Source organism: Oryx dammah, unplaced genomic scaffold (genome assembly GCF_014754425.2).
Source record: "Oryx dammah isolate SB20612 unplaced genomic scaffold, SCBI_Odam_1.1 HiC_scaffold_27, whole genome shotgun sequence".
NCBI classification, from domain to species: domain Eukaryota; kingdom Metazoa; phylum Chordata; class Mammalia; order Artiodactyla; family Bovidae; genus Oryx; species Oryx dammah.
The window spans coordinates 14,214,944-14,241,739 of record NW_024070211.1 but is presented as its reverse complement, the minus strand read 5'-3'; the positions used below and the strand labels follow the sequence as shown (position 1 = coordinate 14,241,739).

The 26,796-nt window shown below is 37.6% G+C and overlaps 1 protein-coding gene across 5 annotated transcripts; it reads left to right on the top strand.

Annotated features, from left to right (window-relative positions):
• PTP4A2 (protein tyrosine phosphatase 4A2) lies at positions 1-26,087 on the top strand. Of its 5 annotated transcripts, none has more exons than XM_040228007.1 (6): positions 1-416; positions 15,094-15,797; positions 17,980-18,072; positions 21,106-21,236; positions 22,549-22,623; positions 23,595-26,087. In XM_040228007.1, exons 2-6 carry the CDS (start codon positions 15,702-15,704, stop codon positions 23,701-23,703), a joined length of 504 nt encoding a protein of 167 aa, XP_040083941.1. In that variant the 5' UTR covers positions 1-416; positions 15,094-15,701; the 3' UTR covers positions 23,704-26,087. The 5 variants fall into 5 exon arrangements, with proteins under 5 accessions (XP_040083941.1, XP_040083943.1, XP_040083942.1 ...); XM_040228009.1 differs by lacking the exon at positions 1-416 and adding an exon at positions 566-589; XM_040228008.1 differs by lacking the exon at positions 1-416 and adding an exon at positions 633-1,486.
• Positions 26,088-26,796: the final 709 nt, after the last annotated feature.

The window sequence follows — 26,796 nt, the reverse complement described above, 5'->3', positions numbered from 1 at the left end:
GCGCCCCCTGAGGGGCGGCGGCGGGAGCTGGTTCCGGCTGCGCGCGCAGCGGTGGTGGTGGCGGCGGCGCGATCGGCCGGGGCTGTAACCGTCGTCCGTCCGGTAGCGGCTGGAGCGGCAGCGGCGGCCGGTCACGGCGCGAGGCGAGGCCACAGGGCAGTGGCGGCAGCGGGGACAGCGGCAGCAGCCGGAGACGCAGCGGCGGCCGTAGCAGCAGCAGCAACAGCAAGACGGACTCGTGGACACGCGCCGCCGCCGCCGCCGGGCCGGGCCGGGTGTCGCGCGCCGAGGCTGGGGGGGAGTCGTCGCCGCCACCGCTACCGCCGCCGCCGCCGCCGCCGAGGTGACTGAGGAGAGAGGCGCCTCCTCGCTCCCGCCGCCGCCAGACTTCAATGCCCAGTCCCCAGCTCGCCAGCGTGAGTTGCGCGGCTCCCGGGCGGCCCCCCGCGCCGCCTCCCGGGGGCCTCGGGGCAGGGGAGGGCGGGAGGCGCCGCAGCCATTAGTGCAGGCCCGAGACACGTCCCCGGAAGAAGGGCCGGGCCGGGGCCGGGGGCGGGGGGAGCGCGGCCGGGAAGCGTGGAGAGCGAGGGTGGGTGAGGAGGGGGAGGATCGCGCGTGTGGGAGGGGAGAGGAGAGAGTGCTGTGTGCAAGAATGTGGAGTGTGGGGGGGGATGTGCGTGCGTGAAGGCGAGAGTGTGAGTTGGGGAACAGGGCTGAGTGTGCATGTGGGGAGAGCGTGGCGAGGGAGAAAGTGCAGATGGGGGAGTTGGGGGGCTGTGTGTGTGTGTGTGTGCGCGCGCTCGCTTGCAGAGGAGAGTGAGGAGAAGTGTGAGTAGGGGGCGGTAGGGGGTACAGTGTCAGGAGGGTGGGAGGTGAGTAGGGGAGAGGGAGCGGGGAGCATGGGGAACGAGTGAGTGGGGGCAGAATGCTTGTGCGTGGGAGAGGGGGGTAAATGGGGAGGGTGAGTAAGTGGGGGAGGGAGAGTTTGCGTGCTAGGGGTAGAGTGATGGGCGGGAGAACGTGAGAGCAGAGTGAGAGAGAGCTCGGGGAGAAGGTGAAGGGCAGGCGGAAGAGGGAGCGTGGAAGTGTCTGCCTGCGATTGTCCAGTCTGTGAGCAGGCATCCTTGGGGGCCATCCTTGATCGTTTTCTAGGGCCGTAGTGAACCTGGGTGTCCTGGGTTAGGGAGTTCTTTCCAGGAGCATCTTGTTCTTGGGTCCTTGGGTTCAAGTATGAGCAAAGGGTACAGAAGTCTATTCCAGTGGCAATATCATCTTCTGGCCCTGTGCCTCCTCCCCCCCCCCGCCCCCAATATTTCAGAACATGGACATCAATTTCCACATTTGTCGAGCACATGATTGGTTGGCATCCTACCCTAGTCTGGGTTCTGAAAGCTAACTAAAACAAGTTTGTGTATTGCCTGGGATCCTAGACTCTTGCCTTTTGAGTGTTCAGATAGACTCTTGTAAAGTACTGCTAGTTTTTCAGGTGAGAGGTGTTTTATTGTTAGGTAAATATATAAGAAATGTGTTTTAGGTTTTAGCTCTTTGCTACCTTTCTGGAGAGAAGCTTTTAAGAAATAATAGTAGTAATAATGGTGCAGCATGTTGATGATGAAGCTCAATCATAGGGTAGTTTATTATTTTCTAGAAGTTTTCAAGAAATGTGTAAAATAGCAGTTCTAGCATCATTGTATGCATTCAGAAAATGCTTTTCTGTGTGGAGTCACCAAGTTGTAGCTACTGCTGGATTAAATCTGGTGGTTACTGGCTCCCTTGCTCTGTGTTACAGAGTCTTTCAGACAGGAAGTCAGTGAAGTTATGCCTTATTCCACATGCAAAAGGAAATTAAGGCTTCATCATCACTTGCCAGCGTAATCATTGTGTCGGTGAAGATGGTGAAAAGTTGCTTGCTGGTATTCATTTTAAAAGTAGTCTCATGTTGTATGGTGAATGGACTAATCATTGCCATGGACTTTTCCAGATTCTTGTGTTGTAGAAGGAGGTAGGGGTTCTTGATGAAGATATGCCTTGATATGGATTTTATACTGAAATGATGAGAAGTCTCTTAGTTGGAAGTCTTTTCAGTGTATGCAAAGAGTAGTGTGGTCCTTTTGGTATTCAGTGTGATAGAAGTACAAGCAAAAGCATTCGTATGTAATCAGAAGTCAGAAATTATAAATTTCTTACTGTGTCCTTTTCTTGATCATTAGCATGCTCTTTACTTTGAGAAACAGTGAGTAGTATTGTTGTCATTCGGTGGGTGACTGGATTAATTAGTATTAAGTGCCTACTGTGTACCAGGTGCTTTTTATACTCCTGTTCAGTTCTTACAGCTACTATTAAAAGGTGGTAGGTGTTCTCATTTGCATTCATTTGACACATATGGTTTCTATTTGCCAGACTTTAGGGATACAGTGATGAGCCCTCATTGACTTACAGTGATGAAATGAGGCAGTATGGAGACTCAAAGAGGTTAATTAACTTGTCCCAGGTCAGAACGTAGTAAGAATGGGAGCTAGATTAAAAACCCAGGTCAGTCTGACTCCATAGTGTTTGATTTTTTCCACTATACCATTAACTTCCCTCACGCTAGGTTGTCTCTCTTTGAAGTTTCTCCTCCACACAGTGACCTAGCAGCTTGTACAGGTAAGAGGTGTTGAGGTTAATGCAAAAGACTGAATGGCTGGAGGCGAGTAGATCTTTAAGGAGATGCTGACTTGAGGCTCTTTGGGGCCTAAGCTAGGATAGGCTTTTATGTGGGTGGAGATTCTGCCTTGGAACTCACTTGGGGCCTTAGGGTGTGTGCTTTGAGACAGAGTTTTTATGAGGCACCTGGGATATGTCTGGGAGAGAAAAGTCTGATTAAAGAAACTCAATAGACTTTTGTACTTTTTATTTTGCGGGAAAGAAGAGTGTATTAATTGGGTCTAAGAGTCACAGAAGTTGTCTTTTGTAAAAATCTCTCTTCAGCTTTGTGATATATTTACTACAGGAGAGTGAGATTGTGAAGAAAATATATATGAAAGTACTTCATTATTTATAAATTGGACTACAGATTCAAAGTGTTATTATCACTAAGACTTTACTACTGAGGTAACAGTTTGTTATATTTAGTAGCTGGAAAAGGCTGCTAGCATTTTAGACCACCTTACAAATGAAAAATTGTTTAGAACTGCTGAACCGGGTATATTCTGACTCAGAACAGCAAAAGTCAAACCACTCCCTCTATGAGTCAGGCAAGTAATATTTAATTTGAGCGAACCAAATTTATAGACAGAAACCATTTACAACATCATTGAACTTTGGTGGCACTAGGGAAGAGTAAATGTTTGAATGCTTTTGCACATACTTTTTAAAAAATCTGAAAGCTCCATATTTATGTTTTACTTGAAAAGACCCTTGTATGAACAAGGAAAAACATTTATTTTTATTCACTTTGTCTTTAAAGACAGTATTTCTGTATGAAGTAGTTACAGAACATTTTATAGTTTTGAGACACAAAGTTGAAATTTAATGGAGATTTATTTTCGAGGGTTTGACTATACTTTTGTTGTTGTCGGAATATGGGATTGGTAACCAGTGAAGCCTCTGGAAAAAGCATTTACAAATAAGATGCAGAGGAGCAATACATACATTTTTAGCTGTTGCTCTTGAGTGAAACTTCAGAGGGAAGCCCAAGTTAGGTTGATTTCTTCAAGTGCTGTCGCAACAGCTCTGCTACTTAGAGAAGTTAGTGATCTTTAAAATTTTAAAGCAACTGGAAATCAGGACCCGTAGTTCTAACATACCAGGCTTAGTTATGTTTATTGAATTAGGGTGGTGGCTTGAGATTTTGAGGTCTTGGAATGCTTGTGAAGTCCAGCATGCTTTAGGTTTCAACATAATCGTCTCAAGAATCTTCTTCGTGCTGAATCACAAATCATATCATTTTAAATTCATAATAACGCTGGGAGTAAGTAATGGCATCCTTCCAATTTTGTAGATGAGAAAATTGGTTTAGAGATCAATTGTTGAATCCTAGTTAAAGAGTATCAGTAAATAGATGGTAGTGGATTAAAAAAATTTTTTCCCCTTGGGGCTTAAAGTACTTAAGTCTCTTTCTAACCTTCCCCCCACCCTCCTCAGTTAACTCTGGTCATTTACATGAGTTGTGTAGGAATTAGTAGATGTTAAGGAAATTACCTTTTTCTTCGCTTGGAATTTAGTATTCTTTTTTTTTTTTTTAAGGATACTTCAGTTACTTTTTTTGCTCTTTGGGGCATGTTGTTGCTTTGAGATTTTTCTCAAGATACTAGTTGGATTATGTAGAAACTAATGATTATTCTCTTAAGTTTATAAAGCAAGAGTCCTTGATGTTACAATTCATGTAATTTTGTATCTTGGGTTTGTTAAATAAACAGACGCCACCAACTAAAATTACTTGGGAAATAGTGATTTGAATCTGTTACTTTGGAATATTATCCATTTTCAGTTTCAGAACTAGTGTATATATAGAGGTGTCTGGTTGCTTTCTCTGGTTAGCCTTCATTTTATTGACTGAAGCACATTCTCTGGCTCCTTTGACTTGGACTTGAAGCCTTACAGGATTGCTTGATACAAGGCTCAAGTGGATATTGTATCAGAAATCTCTCCCTTCTCGGAGTTGTAGAGATTGAGGCTAAACCGGAAACTGTCTCTACTTAGATGCCTTCGCGGGAGAAACTGCGCAGCGCTGCAGGCTCTGTCCACTGTTAGTAGCTCCCCTGCGGAGCTCCTAGAGCCTGTATGAGGGTCTAACCTATCTCCTGCACATGTTGCGGCGGTTTTTCCTGCCCTGTTTGTTCAGTCAGTGTAGATTTACAGTGCATAAACTCTTTGCCAAAAAAATGGCTGAGGGGTTGACAGATTATAGCAACAGCTTTATGTGACTTGAATACAAATATGTTTTGCTTGCCTGCGCTGATTTTTTTACCCGTAGATTCTGTAACACAGCATCCACTCCATTTTAAGTGGCATAGAAACTAAATTTCATCATTTAAATATAAATTTACATTACACAACATTCCTTTTTAAACTGTAGAGAATTTTAAGATTAAGCTTTTATGTGACCCTTTCCTTGTTAGTTGAGCCTGTTTTGAAAAAATATTTTTACCATTAGAACAGTCTTTACCTTTTAGAAAATTGGTGTATTTAATTTTCTTCATAGTATTTCTGGGTTGAAATTTCATTCTTCTCAGAAAATGTTAATTCTTTTGGCATAAAATGCACACATGATATATTTGCTTTAGCAGATCAGATAAATTACTTCATATTTTTATTTCTGCAGTGGTCAAAAATGTTGGCTCTTGACTAATGTATTGTTTGACAAGAATTCAAATTCACAATCCAGTCTGCTTTCTTCTAGTTGTCTTTAAGTTTTGAGATTTGAGCATAACTCTCTTTTTTGCAGTCTTTCACTGAAAACATTCACCATGTTGTACCACCAGAGTCTTTGTAGATTGGATTTATATACACATATTGATATTTACTGTTTTTAACAGTAAAACAAATTGGTGAGTTTCCTTCTTTCCATTATCAGTGAAAGCCTATCATGAGGGAACAGAATGACTGGTTGGTTAGTGCAGAAGGATATGAGTCATCAGTAGGATTTGTCAGCAAATTGAGACGGATATGATGGAAAAACAATAGATTCTAGTGGCATTCTTCATTCCACACATGTGGTTACAAACAGGTTTCCTCTTGGTTTAAATCATTCAAATCATTTAGATCTTTCTGGATGAAGAGCACATCAAATTTAAGCCATAGCCTTAACTCTGAACTGTTTTTCTAGTGAGATGAGATATTCATTTAGAGATCATCAACAAGTAGAATTTAGTTAAATTTGTATCTGTTTACTAGGAAAAGAATTCAACTGTCAGGTAGATTTTAGTAAGCTGAGAGGCTATCTTTGTGAAGCTAGCTGATAATTATGGAGCTGCTTATTGGTGGAGCTGCCACCAATACAGCAATATTTGTTTTCTCTCAGTGAGCAAAGAGTTACTGCTACTTTACTTTTAAAATCCCTAAGAGCTTTTATTGCGTTTGAATTGGTGTGAAATTCTCAGCATGGTCAAGGCCTCCCGAGAGTTATTTAACCCAAGACTTAGTTACTTTCTCAAGTTGTGCTACCATGGCCTGTCACTATTTCTGCCAGTCTTGTCATAAAAGTTTTATCTTTCCTCATAGGTCTTAATCCCACTGCATTCTACCCATGCTTATTTTGTGTCTTCAAAGTATGTAGCGTTGATAATGAAATTGTAATACCCACCATCAAATATTTTTCACCCACGTGTATTCTTTTAGGATCCTGATTAATATGGTATGCACACAGAGCCCCACAACTGCTTTTGTTGTAAGATTAGATGGCTGCGTTTTAGTATCATTCAGAACTGGTGCATTGTCTCTCACTTCAGTAAGCATTTGGAGGAAGAGGACATGAAAGATGAAATTTTGCATTCTTTAAGTGAGAAGAGAGGGAAGGTGAATGCGTGTTGACCTAAGCTGGTGAGCAAAGAATAATAACCCCTTGGCATTACAGAGATATTTCACCCTTTTTACTTCACATTTACATGTAATGTGAAACAGCTGCCTTCACTGTATGGTTTCTGAAGATTTTTGAACGTTGCATTTTATGAAAATAACATCAAGTCATTATTGGGGTAATTAGTGGATAGACAGTATGTTTTAAAAGGCCACCAGCAGATCCAGATTGAATGATTTGGGTTCTTGTCTGTTTATCTTGTACTATACTCAAGTGCATAGAGAGATGGCCAAGAAGTATAATGTGATTTATAAGAAGCAAGTTTAGGAGAGGAAGTGAAGTGTAACTTTCTTAGGGGAAACTTGGACCAAAATGCCCTAACAGCAGAAAAATTTCTGGGGCTCAAACAAAACTTACGCTGACAAGATGTAATTTGGAATGTTTTTATTCTGTATCCTGTACATAGAGAGTTTCCTTCCCCGCTTCCGGTGGTGGATACTTGAAGAGGACCTTTAAGTATGCTCAGTAGGTTAGACAGAATGGAGAAATGAAAGAGTTAAGCTGACGCATAAACTGCTAAGCTCTGAAACATATATTTTAAATAATGCTAACAATAGCCTGGAAGTTTTTGCTTTGCATGCTGCTCCTGTGCTGTAGGTTATTTTGAAAGGTGATTCAAATAACCTTTTCCCAAGTATCTATTTTGCAACCTCAGGGAACTTGCAGCTGTTATAGTCGTTCTGACTCTCCTGATATAGCTCAGAAAACATTTCAAAGTGGTGTTGACAGGGTGAATTCAGGTGCCCTTTTGGATTTTTACTTCTGAGTTTGCTTTATTACAATTGAAGTTCAGACTCTCAAATACATTTCTTTATTAATGAAATAATTCAGTGGTTCTTGGGTTAATGTATGTATAGTGATAAACTAAAGTAAAATGATTAAGACTTAAATTTTTCTCCAGGAAAATTATTTAGCCTTTTGAGGTTAAAGAAATAAAGATGGAAGGAAAGAAGAAAACAAATATTAATATTCAATTTTATGGGAATGCAGCTGAATTTGAAATAGTTCCCTATTCCATATAGGAGGGTACTACAGTTTTTTAGAAAAAGAAGGTGCTTAAATTTTGTAATAAAGAGGCTTGGGAGTCTTGTACATAAACTGAAGCCTTTAAACATAAAGCCCATGGAGAGTATAGTCATGATACCTTTGCCTGGAAATGGAAGAGAATGAATAGAATCAATTTAATAGAGCTGTTTAACTTAATCTTTAAAAGAGTCACTGAAAAAAATAAGCTCATGTCCAATACTAGAATGATGTTTTAGGATGTTAATGTTTTTGCTGGTATTCAAATAATTTTTTAGAAAAAGTGAAAATTGGCCATAGTGCTGTTATCTCCATTTAAATTTTATTTCTGAAAGGAAAAATGTTTAACGTATTTGGGCAAAGAGATTCAGCTAGAGAATTGCTAATCTTTAGAGGAACAGTGAAGTCCAAAGTTGAAAAGTAAATATTTTCAAGTGTGGCATGAAAATAATTTAATGCATTTTTTGTATTACAGTTATTTGTAGAGGTAGGAATTACCAGAAAAGGACAACTGCTTCTAATCACCAGAGAACATACAAATTTAAAAACCACTCCCTTTTCATTTGAGTGGAAACAGAGCCCACAGGACTCAAGAACTGGCGCTGTCCTCAGAAGCGGGTGTGATTGTTGGTTAATTGCTTTCCTTTCCTTTCTGAGTGGCAGGCCATGTATGTCCTGCTGGTTCTGAAATGTTAAGATATTTTCCCACCAACAAGGTCATAATTTCTTTTTATAGAACTGATTATTGATTTGTGTACTGGAACTTGATTCTCAAGTTCCCCCCTTAAATGAGGAAGTACAGAAGTGGGAATAACCAAGGGAGTGACTACAAACCCTTTTTTTTTTTTTTTTAATCAGTAAGAAGCATGTTGCTATTTTTAGCTTGTTGACAGATATTTTGGATTCTAATTTGTATAGAATTTAATGATACCTCTTTATCAATTCCCCAGGACTGTAGTCAGTAGGGGAAGAGAACTAACATTAATTTGAATCGCCTTAAGTTTAGGTTGCCAAATGGCATCTGCTTTTAGTTTGATAAATGCGACAATAGAGGGATGAACAAATATAAGTAGTACAGAGAGTAGCACTTTGTTTCTACAGGGCTCTGATGAGTTGGGTAGGTTATGAAAGATGAGTAAAAATTTCCGATTTGAGACCAGTTACCCAGAAGATGAGGTTTTTTTTTTTTCCTACTTGACGTTTAGTTGGTACAGTATATTAGTTTCAGGTGTATAATGTAGTGATTAGACATTTAAATACGTTATGAAATGATCACCTCTGTAAGTCTAGTAACCATCTGTCACCATAAAAAGTTATTATAGTATTATTGACTATATTCTTTATGCTGTATATTATATCCCTACGACTGACTTAATTTATAACTGGAAGTTTGTGCCTCTAAATCCCCTTCACCTACTTCTCTCAGGTCCCTGCCCAGAAAATGAGAGTTTAATTAGCAGAGTTGAGTCTTCTTTAGTTTACAAGTGTTAAGATACTTTTTATATCAAATGGTCAAAATGCAGTAGATTCAGTAGCTCTTTACAGAGGCATTTCTCTGCTTTTCTTCCTTGATGGTTTTGAAGATTTTATGGTCTGTTGTCTGAATACTCAGCTATCTGAGAGTTCTTAAGTTACTCAGGGCCTTGACTTTTTCCCCCAAGATCCCATGTCTAATCTGTGGACAAGTCTTTTGGAGTTCTACCTTAAGGTATATCTTGAAACTGATTCATATTCTCTATCCTGCTGCTGGCCCAGGCTACCATTATCTAGCTCCTGGATTGTAGCATCAAGTTCCTACCAGATCTCACTGCTTTTCACCCTTACTGCTCTTATATTCTGCCTCCAGGTAGCATCTAGAATAATCCTTTTAAATTTAAGTTGTCACTCTTGCTTGAAACCTCTTATTTTTCTCTGAATAAAAGTCAAATGCTTTTGTTGGCCTACAAGGCCCTCTCTTTATTTCTCTGACCCTCTTCATTCTCCTGCCTTGCCTGTGCCAGTAGCACTAGTCCCCTTGCTGTTCCTCGAACACTCCAAGCATGGCTCCACCTCATAACCTTTGCAAGAGCTAATCCCTCTGCCTAGAGTGCTCCCTCAAATGTCTTTTTGGCTCACAGGTCTAGGATAAAATGTCGCTTTTTTCATTGAGGCAAATGCTAGTCTTATTTAAAAGTGGAATCCCTTTCCCTTCTGACATTGCAGGCTCACTTGCTTTGCATTTTTCTCCATTCAAAGAAACGTTTTTCTTTTTCTGCCTACTAAAATATAAGGTCCATCTTGACAGGAAGTTTTGTTTTGCTTACTGCTCTTGCTGTACCTATAAGAATATATGATACACATTGTGTCCAATAAATACTTGAATTTATGAATTCTTAACTAGCTAAGTTGCAGGCAAAATGTCTGATCTTTGATGAGAATGAATTACTTTTGACAGATTATTCGTACTTAAGGCCAATGCAGATGTCTTCAATGAAGTGAAATGAATTTGTTTTAGGAAAAAATTGTTGCAGGGTTTTAGTCTTATATGGGGCTTCCCTGGTTGCTCAGACAGTAGAGAATCTGCCCGCAATGCAGGAGACCTGGGTTTGACCCCTAGGTTGGAAAGATCTCCTGGAGAAGGGAATGCTACCTCCTCCAGTGTTCTTCCCTGGAGAATTACATACCATAAAACTTACCTGGAGTCTCATACACTGTATTATGCTTTCATGTTGTCACTGTAGAAACAAGTTGACTCAAATTTGCATGACTTCCTGTAGAATTTCTGGTAGGAAAAGTAAACAGTAAATGTATACTTGTTCTTTAGACCTTTGTTTTTAGATTTTATTTTCTAAGATCTAGAGTTCTGTATTGGATATTTACTTATAACATGCAGTTTTAATTTGGTGAACACTGGCATAACCTATCAAATGGTTATTGTATCATTTACTTTAATTTAAAAATAGAGGTGATTTCTCAGTGGGAAGCTTGGTGTGAGTGGTTTGACAGGATTTTTATTTTTATCATTTTTTTATGTTTAACAATTTTATTTTTTTGGTATTGAAGTTGGCATCAATAAGGTATTTTTCTTTTTTTTTTTCTTTTTAAAATTTTTTTACTTTACAATACTGTATTGGTTTTGCCATACATTGACAGGATTTTTAAAAGGTAAATGCCCAGTAAATTTGTTGGTTTTTCTTTTTCTTTTCTTTTCTTTTTTAATTTGTTGGTTTTTCACTGAATCATGTCCGACTCTTCTGTGACCCAATGGACTGTAGCCCTCCAGGCTTCTCTGTCCATGGGATTTTCCAGGCAAGAATACTCTAGTGGGTTGCCATTTCCTTCTCTAGGGGATCTTCCTGACCCAGGGATTCAACCTGCGTCTCTTGCATTGGCAGGTGGGTTCTTTACCACTGAGCCACCAAGGAAGCCCCTTGGTAAGTTTGGGTTACGTTAAATGGGGCTGATTTTGTAAAGTTTCTCATGCACTTGAATTCTCTATATTTGAACTTAGAATTAACAGTTGCCAATTTCAGGATCTGAATTTTACTCAGTAGTATCTTTGACAAAGAAGAAAGCTGTCTTTCTGGAAATGTGTGGGTACAGACTTGTTGGGGACAAAGGGACTAGCCCCCTTTTTGAGGCTCTCTGTAATCCAGTGATCGTAGCAGTTAAGGATGCAGTGGAATTGTAAATCATTGTAGAGTTCCTTATCACCTTAGAATTAAAAATTACAGGGACTTCCCTGGTGGTCCAGTGGTTAAGATTCTGAGCTTTAAATGCAAGGGGCACAGGTTCGACCCCTGATTCACATGCCCCACATGGTGCAGCTAACAAAAGAAAATAAAAAAGATACAATATTAAAATTTAAAAATTAAGGTAAAAACCCAAAACTGTTCAGAAGGCATATATTGTAGATCATGCTCCTTCAGCTTTAGTCACCTCCACCCTGAGGCAGTCAGTGTTAGCCTCCTCTCTTTGTTACTTTCCAGATAGTCTGTAGGAGTGAAAACACATTCAGTACTCACAAATATTTCTTTATATACTGTTCATATTGTAAGCACCTTACTCTTTTCACTTGTTACTGTCTCTTCACCCTCTTTCCATATCAGTTTATGTTGATGTTTTGTTTTTTTAACCTCTCTGTGGTTTTTTATTTTAACATTGTGCCATGATTAGATGATAACTAGTATTATTTCATGCATTTTGGCTTTTGAGTCTCATCTGGGTAAATGTTAGCAGTAGAGTCGGGCACGGCTGAGCGACTTCCCTTTCGCTTTTCACTTTCATGCATTGGAGAAGGAAATGGCAACCCACCCCAGTGTTCTTGCCTGGAGAATCCCAGAGACAGTGAGTGGGCCCCCGTCTATGGGGTCGCACAGAGTCGGACACAACTGAAGCGACTTAGCAGCAGCAGCAGAGTATTGACACTGGGTATTTAAACTTGTGACATACGCTCTTCAGAGTTTTAAGTGGTCTCTGTTGTGTTACTGATTTAGTCTTACTGGCCGTGTACGATTCTAGCTTGGTAGGCCTCTGCTTACTTGCTCTTCTACCCCCTCTTTCTACATTGTTCTTTCTCTTTTCCCCTTCTCTACCTCTATAATTTAAATGGGTTTCTCTGTCACAGACCATCCTTTCTAGTTCTTCAATGAAGTTACATTCTTTTGTTCAAAATGGAAATAACAGCTCGGAAATGGAAATATCCCAAATTCAACATTTTAAAAGTTAGAGTCGATAAAAGATAAAGGGTGGAGTGACTATTTGAATGTGTATTTGAATTTGTTCACTGTCAAGTAAACAAGCCTCTTCCATCATTTGGTAAATTAAAACAAAAAATCAATTTTCACTTAAGTAGGTAGAGCAGAATCAATGTTAGAAAACTTGAGAAAGTTTTCCAGTAAAGTCTGCAGGTGCTGAGTTTATGCTAAAATTTACAGCTTTGTAACCTCTGAGTACTTTCCAGCTGTGGTGGGTTGTTTATGATTTTTTTGTTTTAAACAGACTGTTTGCATTCTTATGGGTGTCACAGAAACTATCATTAGTTTATCTGAATTGACAGGTGCAAGAACTTTTAACAGTTAATGTGTAGTTGAACTTGTGGGGGAGGGGAAGCAACAGAAACTTGGCTTTTATCATGTATCTGTTAACTTTGATAGACCATACTGTTTGATTCAGCAGAAATTCCTTTGCTGGGGATCTCAGTATGGTATTGAGAATTGAAAATCTGGAAATTCCCTGGAGGACCAGTGGTTAGGACTCAGTGGTTTCACTGCTACAGTCTGGGTTTGATTCCTGGTTAGGTTACTGAGACTAAACTTGTGTGGCCAAAAATGAAAAAAAAAGAATTGAAACTAATAATAAATTATCCTTATCCCTGGAAGTGGTCCTTTCAAAATGAGCTTGGAGGAATAAGATGGGATAAAGGTTGTTCTGTTTGCTGAGCGGACAAACACTGTGACTCGGTAGAAAGCTTAATGCTAGAGCTGTGACCTTCTAAGCCTGGCCATCACTACAATGCTGGTCTTTCAGTGCCTTTCTCAGCTGACACACATGTTCGCTATGATAACATTAAAGGAAGGGATTGGGATTCGAACAGGTTAGAATTTCCCTGTGTTTTGTTCTGAGCTGCACATAAACCATTGTTCTTTGAGTAGTTACTTAATAATCTTTTCTCCCCTTATTAAAAGGTCAAAGAATTGCAAATGAACATCCAAATAAATATTTGAAGAACAGTTACATTGTCATGAATAAGACTATGAATTAAGTAAGTGGGCACCTTCATTAGTCAAAATTGAAGGAAAAATAAGACTTGGCTTCTTGTCCTTGATCTGCTACTAATTAACAGTATGGTCTGACTTAAATCTTTTTTTAATCTCTCTGAATCCCAAACACCATCTTTTTTTCTTGCTGTTTTTTTAAAGGTCAGTGTATTTGATCTCTTAAGTTTTGCTAGCTTTAAAATTCCTTGACTGTTCAAGGAATCCTCTGTGAAATTTATAATCTAAAGTGGTTGTGTTTTAGGGTTACAGATAGAATTATGAATGAGAGTGATGGTGTGTATTATGTTTTTCTTAGTTTGAAGGTAGAAGTTTTGTTTTCACAAGTAGTGGATAACTCAGTTTGCTGGGGTATTGAAGTTTTTAAGATTCCTTTTTGAGTATCTTATATCTATTTCATATTTTAGGAATGTTTTAGTTTCATGCTTTTGTCTATGGTAATATCAGAAGTATGTAATTTACAAAATAAAATCTTATAGAATATTATAAAAAGGAGACTTGAAGATAGAAGGTTAGGCTTGAAAGTTTGAGGCTTAGGTTCATTCTTAATCTGTTTAAATTTCTCCCTTCAAGTGCCTCTGTAATCATCTTTCATCTGGTCACAGTGATCTTTATTAGAGTTCTAAGTAAGCATTTATTGGTGGCTTAGGGAAGAGACAGGTAAAAGAACTTAGACCTTGTTCCTGTTTCCAGAGGAATTTATGATTATGTTGATACACTGACTGAGCCAGCTATACAGATTACTGTTTTGAAAATTCTGCCACTTCTCTTCTTGCCTTGTTTTTAGTAGGAATTAATATTTGGACAGAAGACTGCTGTGTGAATCAACCTTTAGTTGCCTTTGTACTCTTGAGGCAGTGATATGTGAAATAGTAAACAGCTAAATAGAACTAGAAATGAGAAAACAGGAGTTGTATATTGGTTGAGTCAGCTGGCGCTGTGGTACCTTTGAAAAAAATATAGGACTTAACAGAAGACTTGAGTTTGGATTTGGGCTCAACTAATTCATTCGCCTTAGGCAAGTCAATACCCTTTTCTGAACCTCCTATGTCATTCTTCATAGGTAGTTAAAAACTACTCAGAGTTGTGAGGAAAAGAAGATAATTTCTTGAAAGTACTTTTGGAACTGATATCATATTGGGGCCAGTGCCTATATTTTGTGTAGAAAGAATTAAATCCTCATATGGAATTTTGGTAAATATCCTTCATCCATTTACAGATATAGTTTTAATCAGAAATCGTTAACATTACAGCAGAAAAACAAGATCATTGTGAACTTTTTAATGAAAGAGGTTGTGTCTTTTAATTATTTAGAAAATGATTTTTAAAAAAATCATAATCATTTTAAAATGACTTGAGTTAGAAATCTTATTAGTACAGAACTGTATTGAACCTCATTTTGTAAAAAGAAAGCAAACTTTTTTGTGTATGTGTGTACCACGTGGCAAGCATGATCCTAGTTCCCTGATCAGGAATTGAACCTGTATCCCTTGCAGTGAAAGGGGAGTGAAAGTGTGGAGTCTTAATCATTGGACCACCAGGGAAGTCCTTGGGCATACTTAACTTTTGAATCTCTGATTTTTAAAAAAGTCTTGGTATATACACTTTTATCCTTTTATTGATAGATGGCAATAGTTTCGAAGTGGCATCATTTCAGATGTCTTGGGCTCATAAAAAATATATTCTTGACTTTGGGCATTGTGTTTACTATGCTGTCAACCTCCAGTTCATTTTACTTATGCTTTTCTCCTCCAGGTTTTTCGTTGGAATATACGTTGCACATTTATGGCGATTCTGAGCGTGAGGGCAGACTTCTGCCAGGCTCAGCACAGCGTTTCCGCTGACAAGTGAGCTTGGAGGTTCTATGTGCCATAATTAACATTGCCTTGAAGACTCTGGACACCGAGATTGGCCTCAGAAATAGTTGGCTTCTTCTTCTTTTTTTTTTTTTAATTGCAAGCATATTTCTTTTAATGACTCCAATAAAATTAAGCATCAAGTAAACAAAAGTGGAAAGCGACCTATACTTTTAACTTGTCTCACTAGTGCCTAAATGTAGTAAAGGCTGCTTAAGTTTTGTATGTAGTTGGATTTTTTTTTTTGTAGTCTGAAGGTATCCATCAGCAGACATTGAGGCCCAAGTTGAATTTGGATTCAAGTGGATTCTAAATACTTCTGCTTATCTTGAAGAGAGAAGTTTCTGAAAGAATAAACAAGTTGAATAGAGAAAACACTGATTTAGGCATTTTAGTGGTCTTTTTAATGTTTTCTGCTGTGAAACATTTCAGGATTTATTGATTTTTTTTTTTTTCATTTTCCCCATCACACTCACACACGCACGCTCACACTTTTTATTTGCCATAATGAACCGTCCAGCCCCTGTGGAGATCTCCTATGAGAACATGCGTTTTCTGATAACCCACAACCCTACCAATGCTACCCTCAACAAGTTCACAGAGGTAAGATTGTAGCATGGTCTACCTTTTGGTATATAATCTACCTTTGATTCATAGGTAAAGTCACATTAAAAATTAACACCGTTGTAAAGAAATCTTTTACCACAAAGCCATTTATTTCTGTGGTTGAAGTATGGATGGTCTTTGTTTGAGTTGAGCTGAATTAGTTAAAACAGATTTTTTAAAAGTACATTTATGGAATTTGGGGATATCTTAGAGATATCTAGTACTGTGTTTTTTTACTGTATCCTTTCAACATTGTTAACAGTTCTTTTGTTACACATTCAATAATAAAGATAATTAACATTTATTGAATACTTAGTATGTACCCAGCACTACAATAAGCAGTTCTATATATTGTATCATTTACTCCTCACAATAACCCTATGAGGTATAGGTACCATTGTTTCCCTCTTATAGATGAGGAAACTGAGGTTCAGAGTGATTTAGTAATTTAGCGATTTGCCTGAATGCACCCAAGTATGTGGTGGAATTATCTCTGACACTAAAACCCATTTCTGCCTCAAATGTTCTGACCACTTTTGATGAAAAGCTACTCTCAAACAACTTAGGAATAGTAACCATCGTATACATGTGTCCAGAAATTTGGGGGAGGGAAAGGTATTGGAGGCAGTATTTTTATGTCAGATCCTGCATTTTTTTCTGTTGGTAGTAGTAGAGAAACTTTTTGTACTTTATTCAATAGACATTTGAATGTAAGCTTTTAAATCGTTCTCCGATTGTTCAATCCCAGTGTGATTTCTGTTGATATATTTATAAAGTAGACTTGGAGAGCTAGATGAATGCCTAAGGATCCTAAATCTACCTCTGTCACTTCACAGATGGCAAAACTGAGTTCAGAAGAGGTCTTTTGACTTGCTGAAGGTCACAAATATTTACCATAAAAAATTTGTACTGGAACCTTTCAATGAACAGCTACTGTAGAGTTCATTTTAATGGGATTTTATTTGTGTTTTGAAATTTTTTAAAATTCCTGAGTCAATATATAACACAACTTCCCTGAGTCTGTTTTGTAAAGAGGCCTTTCTGTGAAAAATAAAGTCTTTTAGCAATTAAAATAACTTTTCTCTTTAGATAACCAGATGATTGACACTAGTAGGATATCACTGTTCCTGCTTATTTATATTTTAATTCTCTGAGCTTCTTAACCTTGTGTACACAGTGTCCAAGTTGATTCCAAGCCTGTATGCCCTCAGGTTGTTCAGTCACCTTTAAGCCTGGCTGAATTACATGATACTATTTTCAGCCTGTGGATTCCTTGGTCATAGACTCCTGCAACTATAAAAAGATATTGGTGGCATTACTGTAGGGAAACTTTTACATTGTTTTTTGGCCACACTGTGCAACATGTGGGATCTTAGTTCTCTGACCGGGATCAAACCTATGTCCTCTGCATTGGAGGAGAAGTCTTAATCACTGGACCACCAGGGAAGGCCCTATAGGAAAACTTTTTAAAAAGCAAGAATTTTGGCTATAATTATTTCTGTGTTACTTTGTAATATAAACTGCTTTCTAAACTTAATTTCAAAATTACTGTTTCTTTAAATTACAAAAAGCACTTACTACATAAAAAATCAGAAGATACAAATAAGCAAAAGACAATTTAAAAATACTTAACTGTTAGTGCCTGCTATTTAGACATTTTTCTCTGTATTTATGTGTATATTTATAAATATACATATAGATAGGATCATACTGTCTATTTAAAACAAAAATTTCCCCAACCTCCTTAATATAGCTGTCATAGTATTCAGTATGAATGCACTATACTTTGTTTAACCATTCACCTGTTTTTGGACTATTAATATTTCTAGCTTTTTACTGTCTCAAACAAGCTGTGCTGAACATGCTCGTACCTAAATCTTTGTGTATATCTTTAATTATTTCATTAGTATAAATTTCCAGAAGCAGAATTTCTAGGCCAAAGTATATGTGTGTTTTTAAAGTTTTTGTGTTATGCTACCAAATTGCCCTGTACGGAAGTGAGTCTTATTGATGCTTCTGCTGTGAATACAAGAGTGTCCATTGTCTATGTTGTTATAAGAAGAATGATTTTGATCTTTGTTTAAGAATGAAGTCTCATTTCAATTTATATGCATATGTTTTTAAAACTTTAATTGCAGATTCTAAAAACAGATTTCTTTATATTTGTTTTCCTTTAAAGGAACTTAAGAAGTATGGAGTGACAACTTTGGTTCGAGTTTGTGATGCTACATATGATAAAGCACCAGTCGAAAAAGAAGGAATCCACGTTCTAGTGAGTGTGTAATGTTTTAATTTTTCACTACAAACAAGTTGTACCTTTTAGACAGATATTTTTAAAACTTGGTGCTCATAGTTTGTTCTTTAAACTCATACGAGATAAAACAATCAGCAATCTAGTAAAATTCCTTTGGGTTGACAATTTTGTTCATTTGTGCCCTTAAAATCTACAGATGCAGAGTATTTTCAACAAATAAAAGGCAAAATTTAGCGTATACTTATTTTAAGAAAATGGGAAATTTCATTTTTCTCTAGGTAATTAATGTGATATTTAGCTTTTGTTTCTAGGCTACTGGTTTGAATCTGACTTTTCCATTAGACATTCTTTAATCACATGGAAATATTCCCTGTCACTTTGCAAGTACAGATTGATTACTTAATATTTTATATTGTAGGAGTCCAGTTTATATTGGACATAGGATAACTTGTAGGAGACAAAAAGGCAGGAGAAAGGGAAAGGGAGAACCCATTTTGCTTTAGAGTAATTAACATACTCTATGATATATTTTGGTGGGTTTCTAACAAGCTTTTGTATGATTTGATTTCTTTCATAGTTCAGTTTGAATATAGTGATTGGAATTATTTTAAATTAAGTTTCTCCTTGCCCCCGAAATATCCTATTTCATTAGTGGAAATAGGAACCTCAGATTAGGTGAAATTTTATACTTTATTCTCTAAAAAGTTGTCTATGTTAGAGTAGTACGCATTTGATTGACCCTGTAGTCTTGGTGTCTTAGAGCTGTTTGACATGGTTGTGGGAAGGCATTGTAGTGCAAAGACAACTAGAGATTTTTGAAATGATTGGGTAGGAAGAAAGTATTAAAGTAATGGTACAAGGTTATGTTCCTATTTTTGATTGCATTGGTTACTAGTTGAGAAGGCAGTTGATGCAAAGAAAATGAATGTCCTATTGGTAAGGCAGTTGTCTCATACCTAATCCATGAAGTTTCCTCACCTCCACTTTGGTGAAAACATAAAAACTAAAAAACCAAACATTATGGTTTTTTTAGAAAATGTATTTTAATAGTATGACATGGTAATAATACTTTGCTTGCATTCCTGTTTCCGAATGACTTTAAGGTCCTCTGGCTGGATCACTGGGAATAAGTATAAACATGGGTAAATGTAGCCCTATGTTTAAAAAAACAAAAACAGAATTTTAACTTCTGAAATTAAACCAAAATACAAGTTCTTTCCCTGTATTATAAGTATGTTCTTTAGTGGGTAGATGAGAAATCAGTTTGTTTTGACAGTTGGCAGGGTGAGAAAATGAACTGCAGGGTGACCATAGTCTGTCTGAATCAGTAATGTTGGTAAATACTTTTATGAAATAGAAAGAACTGAAGAACTGGAAGTAGTTTGTAGAAGATAATGGTAGATCTGAGATTTATTCCAAGCCTTTAAATCTAGGCTTTTGTTTTAAAGAGCTGTGATCAGGTAAAATTAAAGGTCTAACTAAAGCTTGAAAAAAAAAGGACATTTAGAATTGAGCTTGGAATTTCTTGTTTTTTCCCTAGGCAGAAATTTTAATTTAAGTGTAATCACTAATTTACTTTTGCTAGGTGAGGATATCCAACGTGGGACCTTTCAACACTTTGACCAGTGTTCTTGTAAATTAGAGGCTTATTATTTTTTTATTTTTTAAATTTAAATTTATTTATTTTAATTAGGGGCTTATTAGAAAAGACTGATGGTTTCAGCCATGTCAGTTTGAAGTTCAGATGCTTCTAAATTACTACTTCAGTGATTTTTTGATAGAAACTGCTTGTATGAGTCAGTAAAGGCATGTTTCATATGACTGTTAACCAGATGCATTTCAGAGTTTTAGAGGAGGTAAGCTCTTAACTAAGATACTGGTTTTACTAGTATTTACAGTTAAACTCTAGCGACATTTATGATAGCAACACTGACAGCTCTTTAATTATGGGGTATAGTTGACAAACCAGACATAACGTGCTGTCGTGGCTAATGGGCTACATGAAGTGTTCTAGTGGTGCCAGTAGTAAGTGCAGAATCAGTTTAGTGTTCTGTCACTTTTCTCTTTTTCCTTCTCTAGTATCTTAAAGTGTCCTTATGCACTCTCATTAGAATAGTATTAAAAAAATATTTCTGGGTCTTTACATTTCTGTCCTTGAAGCTAGATGGGAGAGAGGGTATGTAACACGTGAATCTCCCTTCTCTACTTTCTTCAAAGGTGACTTATGTTGATTTCTCAGAACCTTGTGTTTTGGTAACAAGGACGATAAACTCCTGCCTGTATTGTGAATGCACATGGGGTTGATCTTAATTGAAAAACAACCGAAATCAATGACTGTTAAAGGAGAAAGGAATACTTGAGAAAATGGTCTTTTCTTCTCAGGATTGTATCGTGGCACTGTGCTTATAAAATGGGATATGTATAATTTAGGCAGAGCTTTAAAACTATTTGCTGCTTGACTTTTACCAAATATGTATGTAAGCACAAAGATGGTAGTCCGTTTCTGTTATGGTCTGCTGTTGGAAATGACTTATCAGAGTTTTGCTCTAAAGAAAAGATACTTGTAACTTAGAGCTACTGAGAGGGTAATCTTCAAAATTATTTATATTTGTAGAGACCAGTGAGATAACAGTTGGTACACTTCTTTGCCAGAGTGGACTTCTAAATCTTATTGACAGGTGTTGTGTCCTTTCTTACTTTGTGTCAGTTTTAATTTTAATTTTCTCTATTATGTCTGATTACTGCTCTATTCAGATAAGATGTTTGGAGAATGCTAGCCTCTTGTCAATATCATAAGAGTTATTTCCAAAGATAAAGTTTGATGCTTTTGATGCTGGCTATGCTTCATTGAGAAGGCTGAGTTGTTTGGCATGCTTGAATTTTGATCTTGATCATTTTTCAAAAGTGATCAGAATTGTGTGATTAAGAATAGGTACATTTTAGTACAGTTAGTGCAGTTAGGCCTCTCTTGTGTACTGTGTAGCTGTTGTGCATTAGGATATTCATCCTGGAGAACGTATCAATTTAATTTCAAAGATCTTTTGCTCCTAGGATTGGCCTTTTGACGATGGAGCGCCACCCCCTAATCAGATAGTAGATGATTGGCTAAACCTACTAAAAACCAAATTCCGTGAAGAACCAGGTTGCTGTGTTGCAGTGCATTGTGTTGCAGGATTGGGAAGGTAAGCTCTTCTCCTTTTGTCTGTGAATTCATTATCAAAACTTTCACTTTGGTAGAAATTTGTATTTGTTACACTGAATATTGAATTGCCTGAAAGGAAATGAGAGTAAAAGCTGGTGTCATGATTTCGCAAAGTAACTTAGGTTTCATTGTTTGTCTGAGTCTGATACCATACTAGATTTAGTGGGTGCTGGTTCTAAAGTTGTTTTGAAAACTGTTTTAATGTAATTCTCTTATCTTGTGAGCCAAAAATACAGCTTTAATTCAATATGTTAGTTTTTTTCTCCCCATTTCCAGTAATCAAAGGTTTAGGTCTTTTAAATTGACAACAAAGATAAAATATCTTTAGATTTGAAGAATTTGTACATGGTTCATTTTGGTTTGAGATGAATGGGAAATTAATAGATGAAGAGCAGATGGTTGAACCTTAAACTCTTCTAAGGAAATGTATGGAGAATGAAAATTGACTCTGTTTAAAAATTTTTCCCTTGAGCATTTCATGAAATGGTGTTGCAACACTCATCAACAGTAGATTAAGTGTCAATTTATGATCTGCACTTTGACTCAAAACATTAATGAAGGCTGCTGTTGCTTTGTGGTGGTGGTGACTCAGGCTGTTACCTCTGCTCAACCCTTTTGTTTGTTGTTTTCCTTCTTACAGTTTAGTACAGTTTCTTCTTCAGTGTCAAGAAGTTTCAGTTCTTTTCCTGACTTGGGGCAATTTTTTAAACTAATAGCTGTCTTAGTTAGGTAGCCAGTCCAAAGTTAGTGCTCTGTAATGGACTTTTTAAAAACATCGTTTTGTTTGTTATATTAAAATATATATATATATGCTGATATAGAAAGCAAATCCTAATTACCAGGTCTCTGACAGTCCCCTAGCTCATAGAAATGATTTTGTTGAGGAAGTCTAGTACTGTTTTCATATTTGGTGAAGAAATGATAATAAATTGATTTGTAATGAAAATTCTGAGACACTCAGGGTAATACTTTACTATGATAATACTTAAAGATCAGTGGATTTTTGGTGATATAAAATGATGGGAAATTTAAGATACAATGTGGTGATATTTTAAAGAGTAAAGATCTCTAAATAAAGGTTTAAATTTTTGTGCTTTCTACTAAAAATAGAAAATAACCTAGAATCTATAATTAAGATATTTTTACTATGTAGGAAAATATGATATTTTAGTATATAGGAATAAGGAAAGCTCAAGCTTTAACTAATTTTGATAATACGTAACTATGGGTTTTAAAAAATCCTTTAATTCCAAAGACCTGTGGTTAATTTACAAATGAGTTTTTCTCTGCAGGGCACCTGTACTAGTTGCACTTGCTTTGATTGAATGTGGAATGAAGTACGAAGATGCAGTTCAGTTTATAAGACAGTGAGTATGAAGTTTTATTTTCAGAAATACATAAAGCAAAATCATACAAGAGGGAGCAATTATAAAAAGTATCCAATTATAGTACAGAGTAATTTGCTGTCTTTGGCTTAGAATGTTATTTGAAGATAGCAAAAATAGCAAGTGATAAAAAGACTCACAGTAGCACTCTGGCTCCCAGATTTAAATATTTTCTCATTTAGATGGCAAATTTGGACATTGCAGAATATGTCCAGTATATGACTTGAATATCTAGAAATCTTTAAAACGAATAGCTAGGTAATGGAGCGTCAGTGATCTAGTGCCTCTTTTAATAGATGTCCAAAATGCCTTCCAGATGTAACTCTGTGACAAAGAGGAGAGGAAGAAACCGCAGAGGGAGTAATCACCTAGGACCCTGAAGTGACCTGTTCAGTCACAGAATCAGGATGGTAGTGCCCAAACAGGGTCTTGACATCAGTCTGGAATAGCAGGCTGTTTTGTTGTTTCTTTGGCAGTATTGTCTTGCCCTTTCTCTTTTTAGCCTTTTCTTACCAAAAAAAAAAAAAAAAGACACTTTGTGACAAAGGGCATGAAACGTATGGTAGCAGCTCTTGGTAACATATTTCAAGGAATGTCATCTGTGTCTGCTGCTTTATATAAATATTTGCTCATTTATCCTAAATACTTGCTGCCAGTTCTAATATGAAGAATATATTAATTGGGAAGAATATAGTCAGATGTCTTTGGGTAAACCATTCTGATATTTATTAACAATTAATAGTCTCTAATTAGAGCAAAGAAAATTTGTCTATTTTTCATTTAGGAAGGCACAGAAATTTCATTGTTCAGTTCAGCCCTTTCGCGTAGGAAGTGATATATGGGAAATATGCTGGTTTTCAGCTGTGTAGAGTTGGAAAGGCCATAGGCCATAAATATGCATGTCAGGCAGCTCTTTTTTTACATGATAAAGTTTGCCATTCTTGTATTTTCAGAAAAAGAAGGGGAGCATTCAATTCCAAACAGCTGCTTTACCTGGAGAAATACCGACCTAAGATGCGATTACGCTTCAGAGATACCAACGGGCATTGCTGTGTTCAGTAAAAAGAAGTGTATACGAAGGCTGACTTGATTGTAGCATTTGGAGGGAACTCTTGGTACCTGGAAATGTGAATCTGGAATCTTAACTGTGTCATCAAAGTAGTGATGGATTCAGTACTCCTCAACCACTCTTCTAATGATTGGAAAAAAGCAAACACAAATCCCTCTATAACGTGAATAAAATGTTTAAGAAAAGAAAAAGAGAAAGAAAATAGGGATTAATTTAGTGAAGGATGATTTTGCTTCTAGTGTTGGAGTTTGAATTTCTGCCAGGATTGAATTTATTTCAAAATCTCCTGTCTTTTTTAACTTTCTCAAAATAGGTCTCTAAGGAAAACCAGCAGAACATGAGCCTCTGCAGAACCATCTGTTTGGGGAGCACACTCTTCCATTATGCTTGGCACATAGATATCCCTGTTGTGGGATTTCTTTCTTTCTTGGGGGAGGGGGGTGGGGGGAGATTGGTATATTTTCCCTTCTTCTCACTTTCTCCTATCCCTGTTTTTTCCCTGGTACAAGTTGTAGGTGGAATGGGAGAAGCCCGTGTTGCTGTAGATGTGTGTGCAGTCTGGCGGCCTTAAGCCCACCTGGGCACTTTTAGGAAAAAACAAACAAAAAACACCAAAAAAAAACCAGAGGCAGTGGCATATATATCGGATGATCCAGGTGGTTCTTAGTCTTTACTGATGATGGGTATTCATGCTAGTTTCTTTCCTTGAAAACCCTATTCAGCATTAGGCAAAGTAGCCAGGAGCTTTCTGTTTTGATAAATTTGTAGGGAAATGGCATTTTAAGAGGAGTCTCTCTCCTCAGAGAACTTAGCTGAGAGTCGAATTCATCTCTTTTCCAACCAATGAAGCTAAGTGGATGTCCCAGAGGTGTTTGTTTCGGAAGGGGAGTACTCCAGGCCATCGCTAAAGATGGGTCCAGGCAGAGCCTTAGTGCACTTTCCACACCTTGTAGGACTGCGGGCGTAGCATGACTCTGATTTTCTGTCTAATGTCAGAGAATGCTGGTAGTGTAAAGGTTTTTTTTTAGGACTTATTTGTACTCTGAATTTTCAGGAACAGTCAAAGGAGTAGCAGCAAAGACACAATATTTTAGACCTGAGAAATGCCTGTAACGGGTATTTTCCAAACTGCTCCCTATATGTACAGTTCAGTTTAACCACTGATTGCCTTGTTATTTTCTTACTAGGTTCTTTATGAGACTTAAAAAAAATTTTTTTTTTGCTGGTTCAAAACCAACAATGCCTAGTGAGTATGTGTCCACAGGCCATAACAGGGTAGAAGAGAGACATAGAGCAGCAAAGGGACTGTGGCTAGTGCAGTGGTGTAGTGTCATTTCTGCAGATTCTTTGCTGGGTTTAATGTACTGATCTAGAAAAGCTGTTTTTCTGCTCCTTTGCTGTTGTGACCAGGCTGCATTGACAGAGCAAGTTGGAAGATACCATCAGGGGCTCTTGCACTCTCCATCTGAATATTGCATAATTAATAGTGCTCTGCTTCTAAGGATTTGAATGGAGTCTTAGGGTCATCTTGTCCTGTTGGAATTTGCTGTGCAGAGCCTTAAACTTCCCATTTTGTTAGGATCAGCTAGGCCAGTAGGAATGGACCAGGACCTTGTCTCACACTGATGATACCTCAGATGTTGGCTGGCTATGCGAACTGCCTGTTTCCTATGCCGAGCTGTTTTTGATTTTTAAATAAATGAAAATCTGTAGATTCTCTCCTCCCCTGTCCCAAAAAACAAAGCAAAATAATGCTTTTTGAAATTGTCTGTAGGATTTTAAAGTGAAAAAATGATGGTACTATCCAAAGTTCTTTCTTTCAGAATCTGACAGTGGATTCCTTTAACATAGGCTCAAGATCAAAACGGCATACCCTCTAAGCTCAGATAGACTGTTGACTCCAAGGGTTTTGATCAATACCATAACAAACCTTTTTCCTTTGACATACTCTGGTTTTTGTTGTTTGGAGGGAGAGAAGAAGGGAGGGGGAGAAGAAGGGGGAAGAGAGAGAGTGTGTGTGTGTGTGTGTGAGTGAGTGAGCGAGCGAGCGAGTGAGTGTGCAGTATCCACCAGTAACAGTGCCTGCCTGAGTTAGGAAAATTACATTCCTGGTTCTGTATGAGGAGAAGGGTATGTAGAATAACATGAAACATTAGTCCTCCTATTGTTTTAAATTACAGAATAATGTTAATTGTTCTCAGAACTGGATTTTCTTCAAAATTAAAAAATTTTTTTTCTTTCGGATTTAATGAAGTATTGCTAGCTGAAGCCAGTTTGACATGGTGAGAGAGATGTCAGACTGATGAAAGGTGTGCAGCCTGATTTAAAACCAAACCCTGAGCCCTTTTAAAGAACAATAAAACATATTTTACATGCTCTTTGTCTGTGCATTTGTTCTCTGTCCTCAGGTTGAATTTCATTTATGTCTCCTTAGAAATCTTGGTATTCTCAAGGCTTCTTTTGAGTCCTGCTTATAATTACTATAAGGAGGTGAAATAATCAGATGTTGGCAAGTTTGAAGATTTCATGCCTCCTGGGTGTTCAGTAAGGGCAGACTTAACCACAGTTGGGATACATGAGGTTCACTTTCTGGTTCAGTTCTTGGAGGTAGCGCTGTAGGAATTCAGCATCTCATTTCATCTCAAGGACTGGTTTATCCCATAGAGTTTTGATGAAGCACTGAAACTTTTTACTGGAAAGCTTCAATAACAGTGAGAAAGGAGGAACTTTATGTATCATTGGATTTGGGGGTGGGAAATTTCCCTTAAACTATGGGTGAACATCTCTCCATCCATCTGGATAACAAATTCATGGATAAGGTACTGAGAATGAAAAAATAAGACACTGATCCCACTTTGGAGGACCTCTGTCCAGAAAAGGAGCCAGGTATGTAGACAATGGTTAGAGCTATGTGACTTACAGTTCACTGATCTTTCACTTCATGTCCTTCATTACGCAGCTTAGATTCTGTGGTCCAGTGTTAGAATCACTCTTAGCTACATAGTCAATTGCCTTGCCCCATTTCTTGCTTCATTATACTTGCCTGGCTGAACTCCCATTTTTGGTTACGGTCAGGATGGCATCTC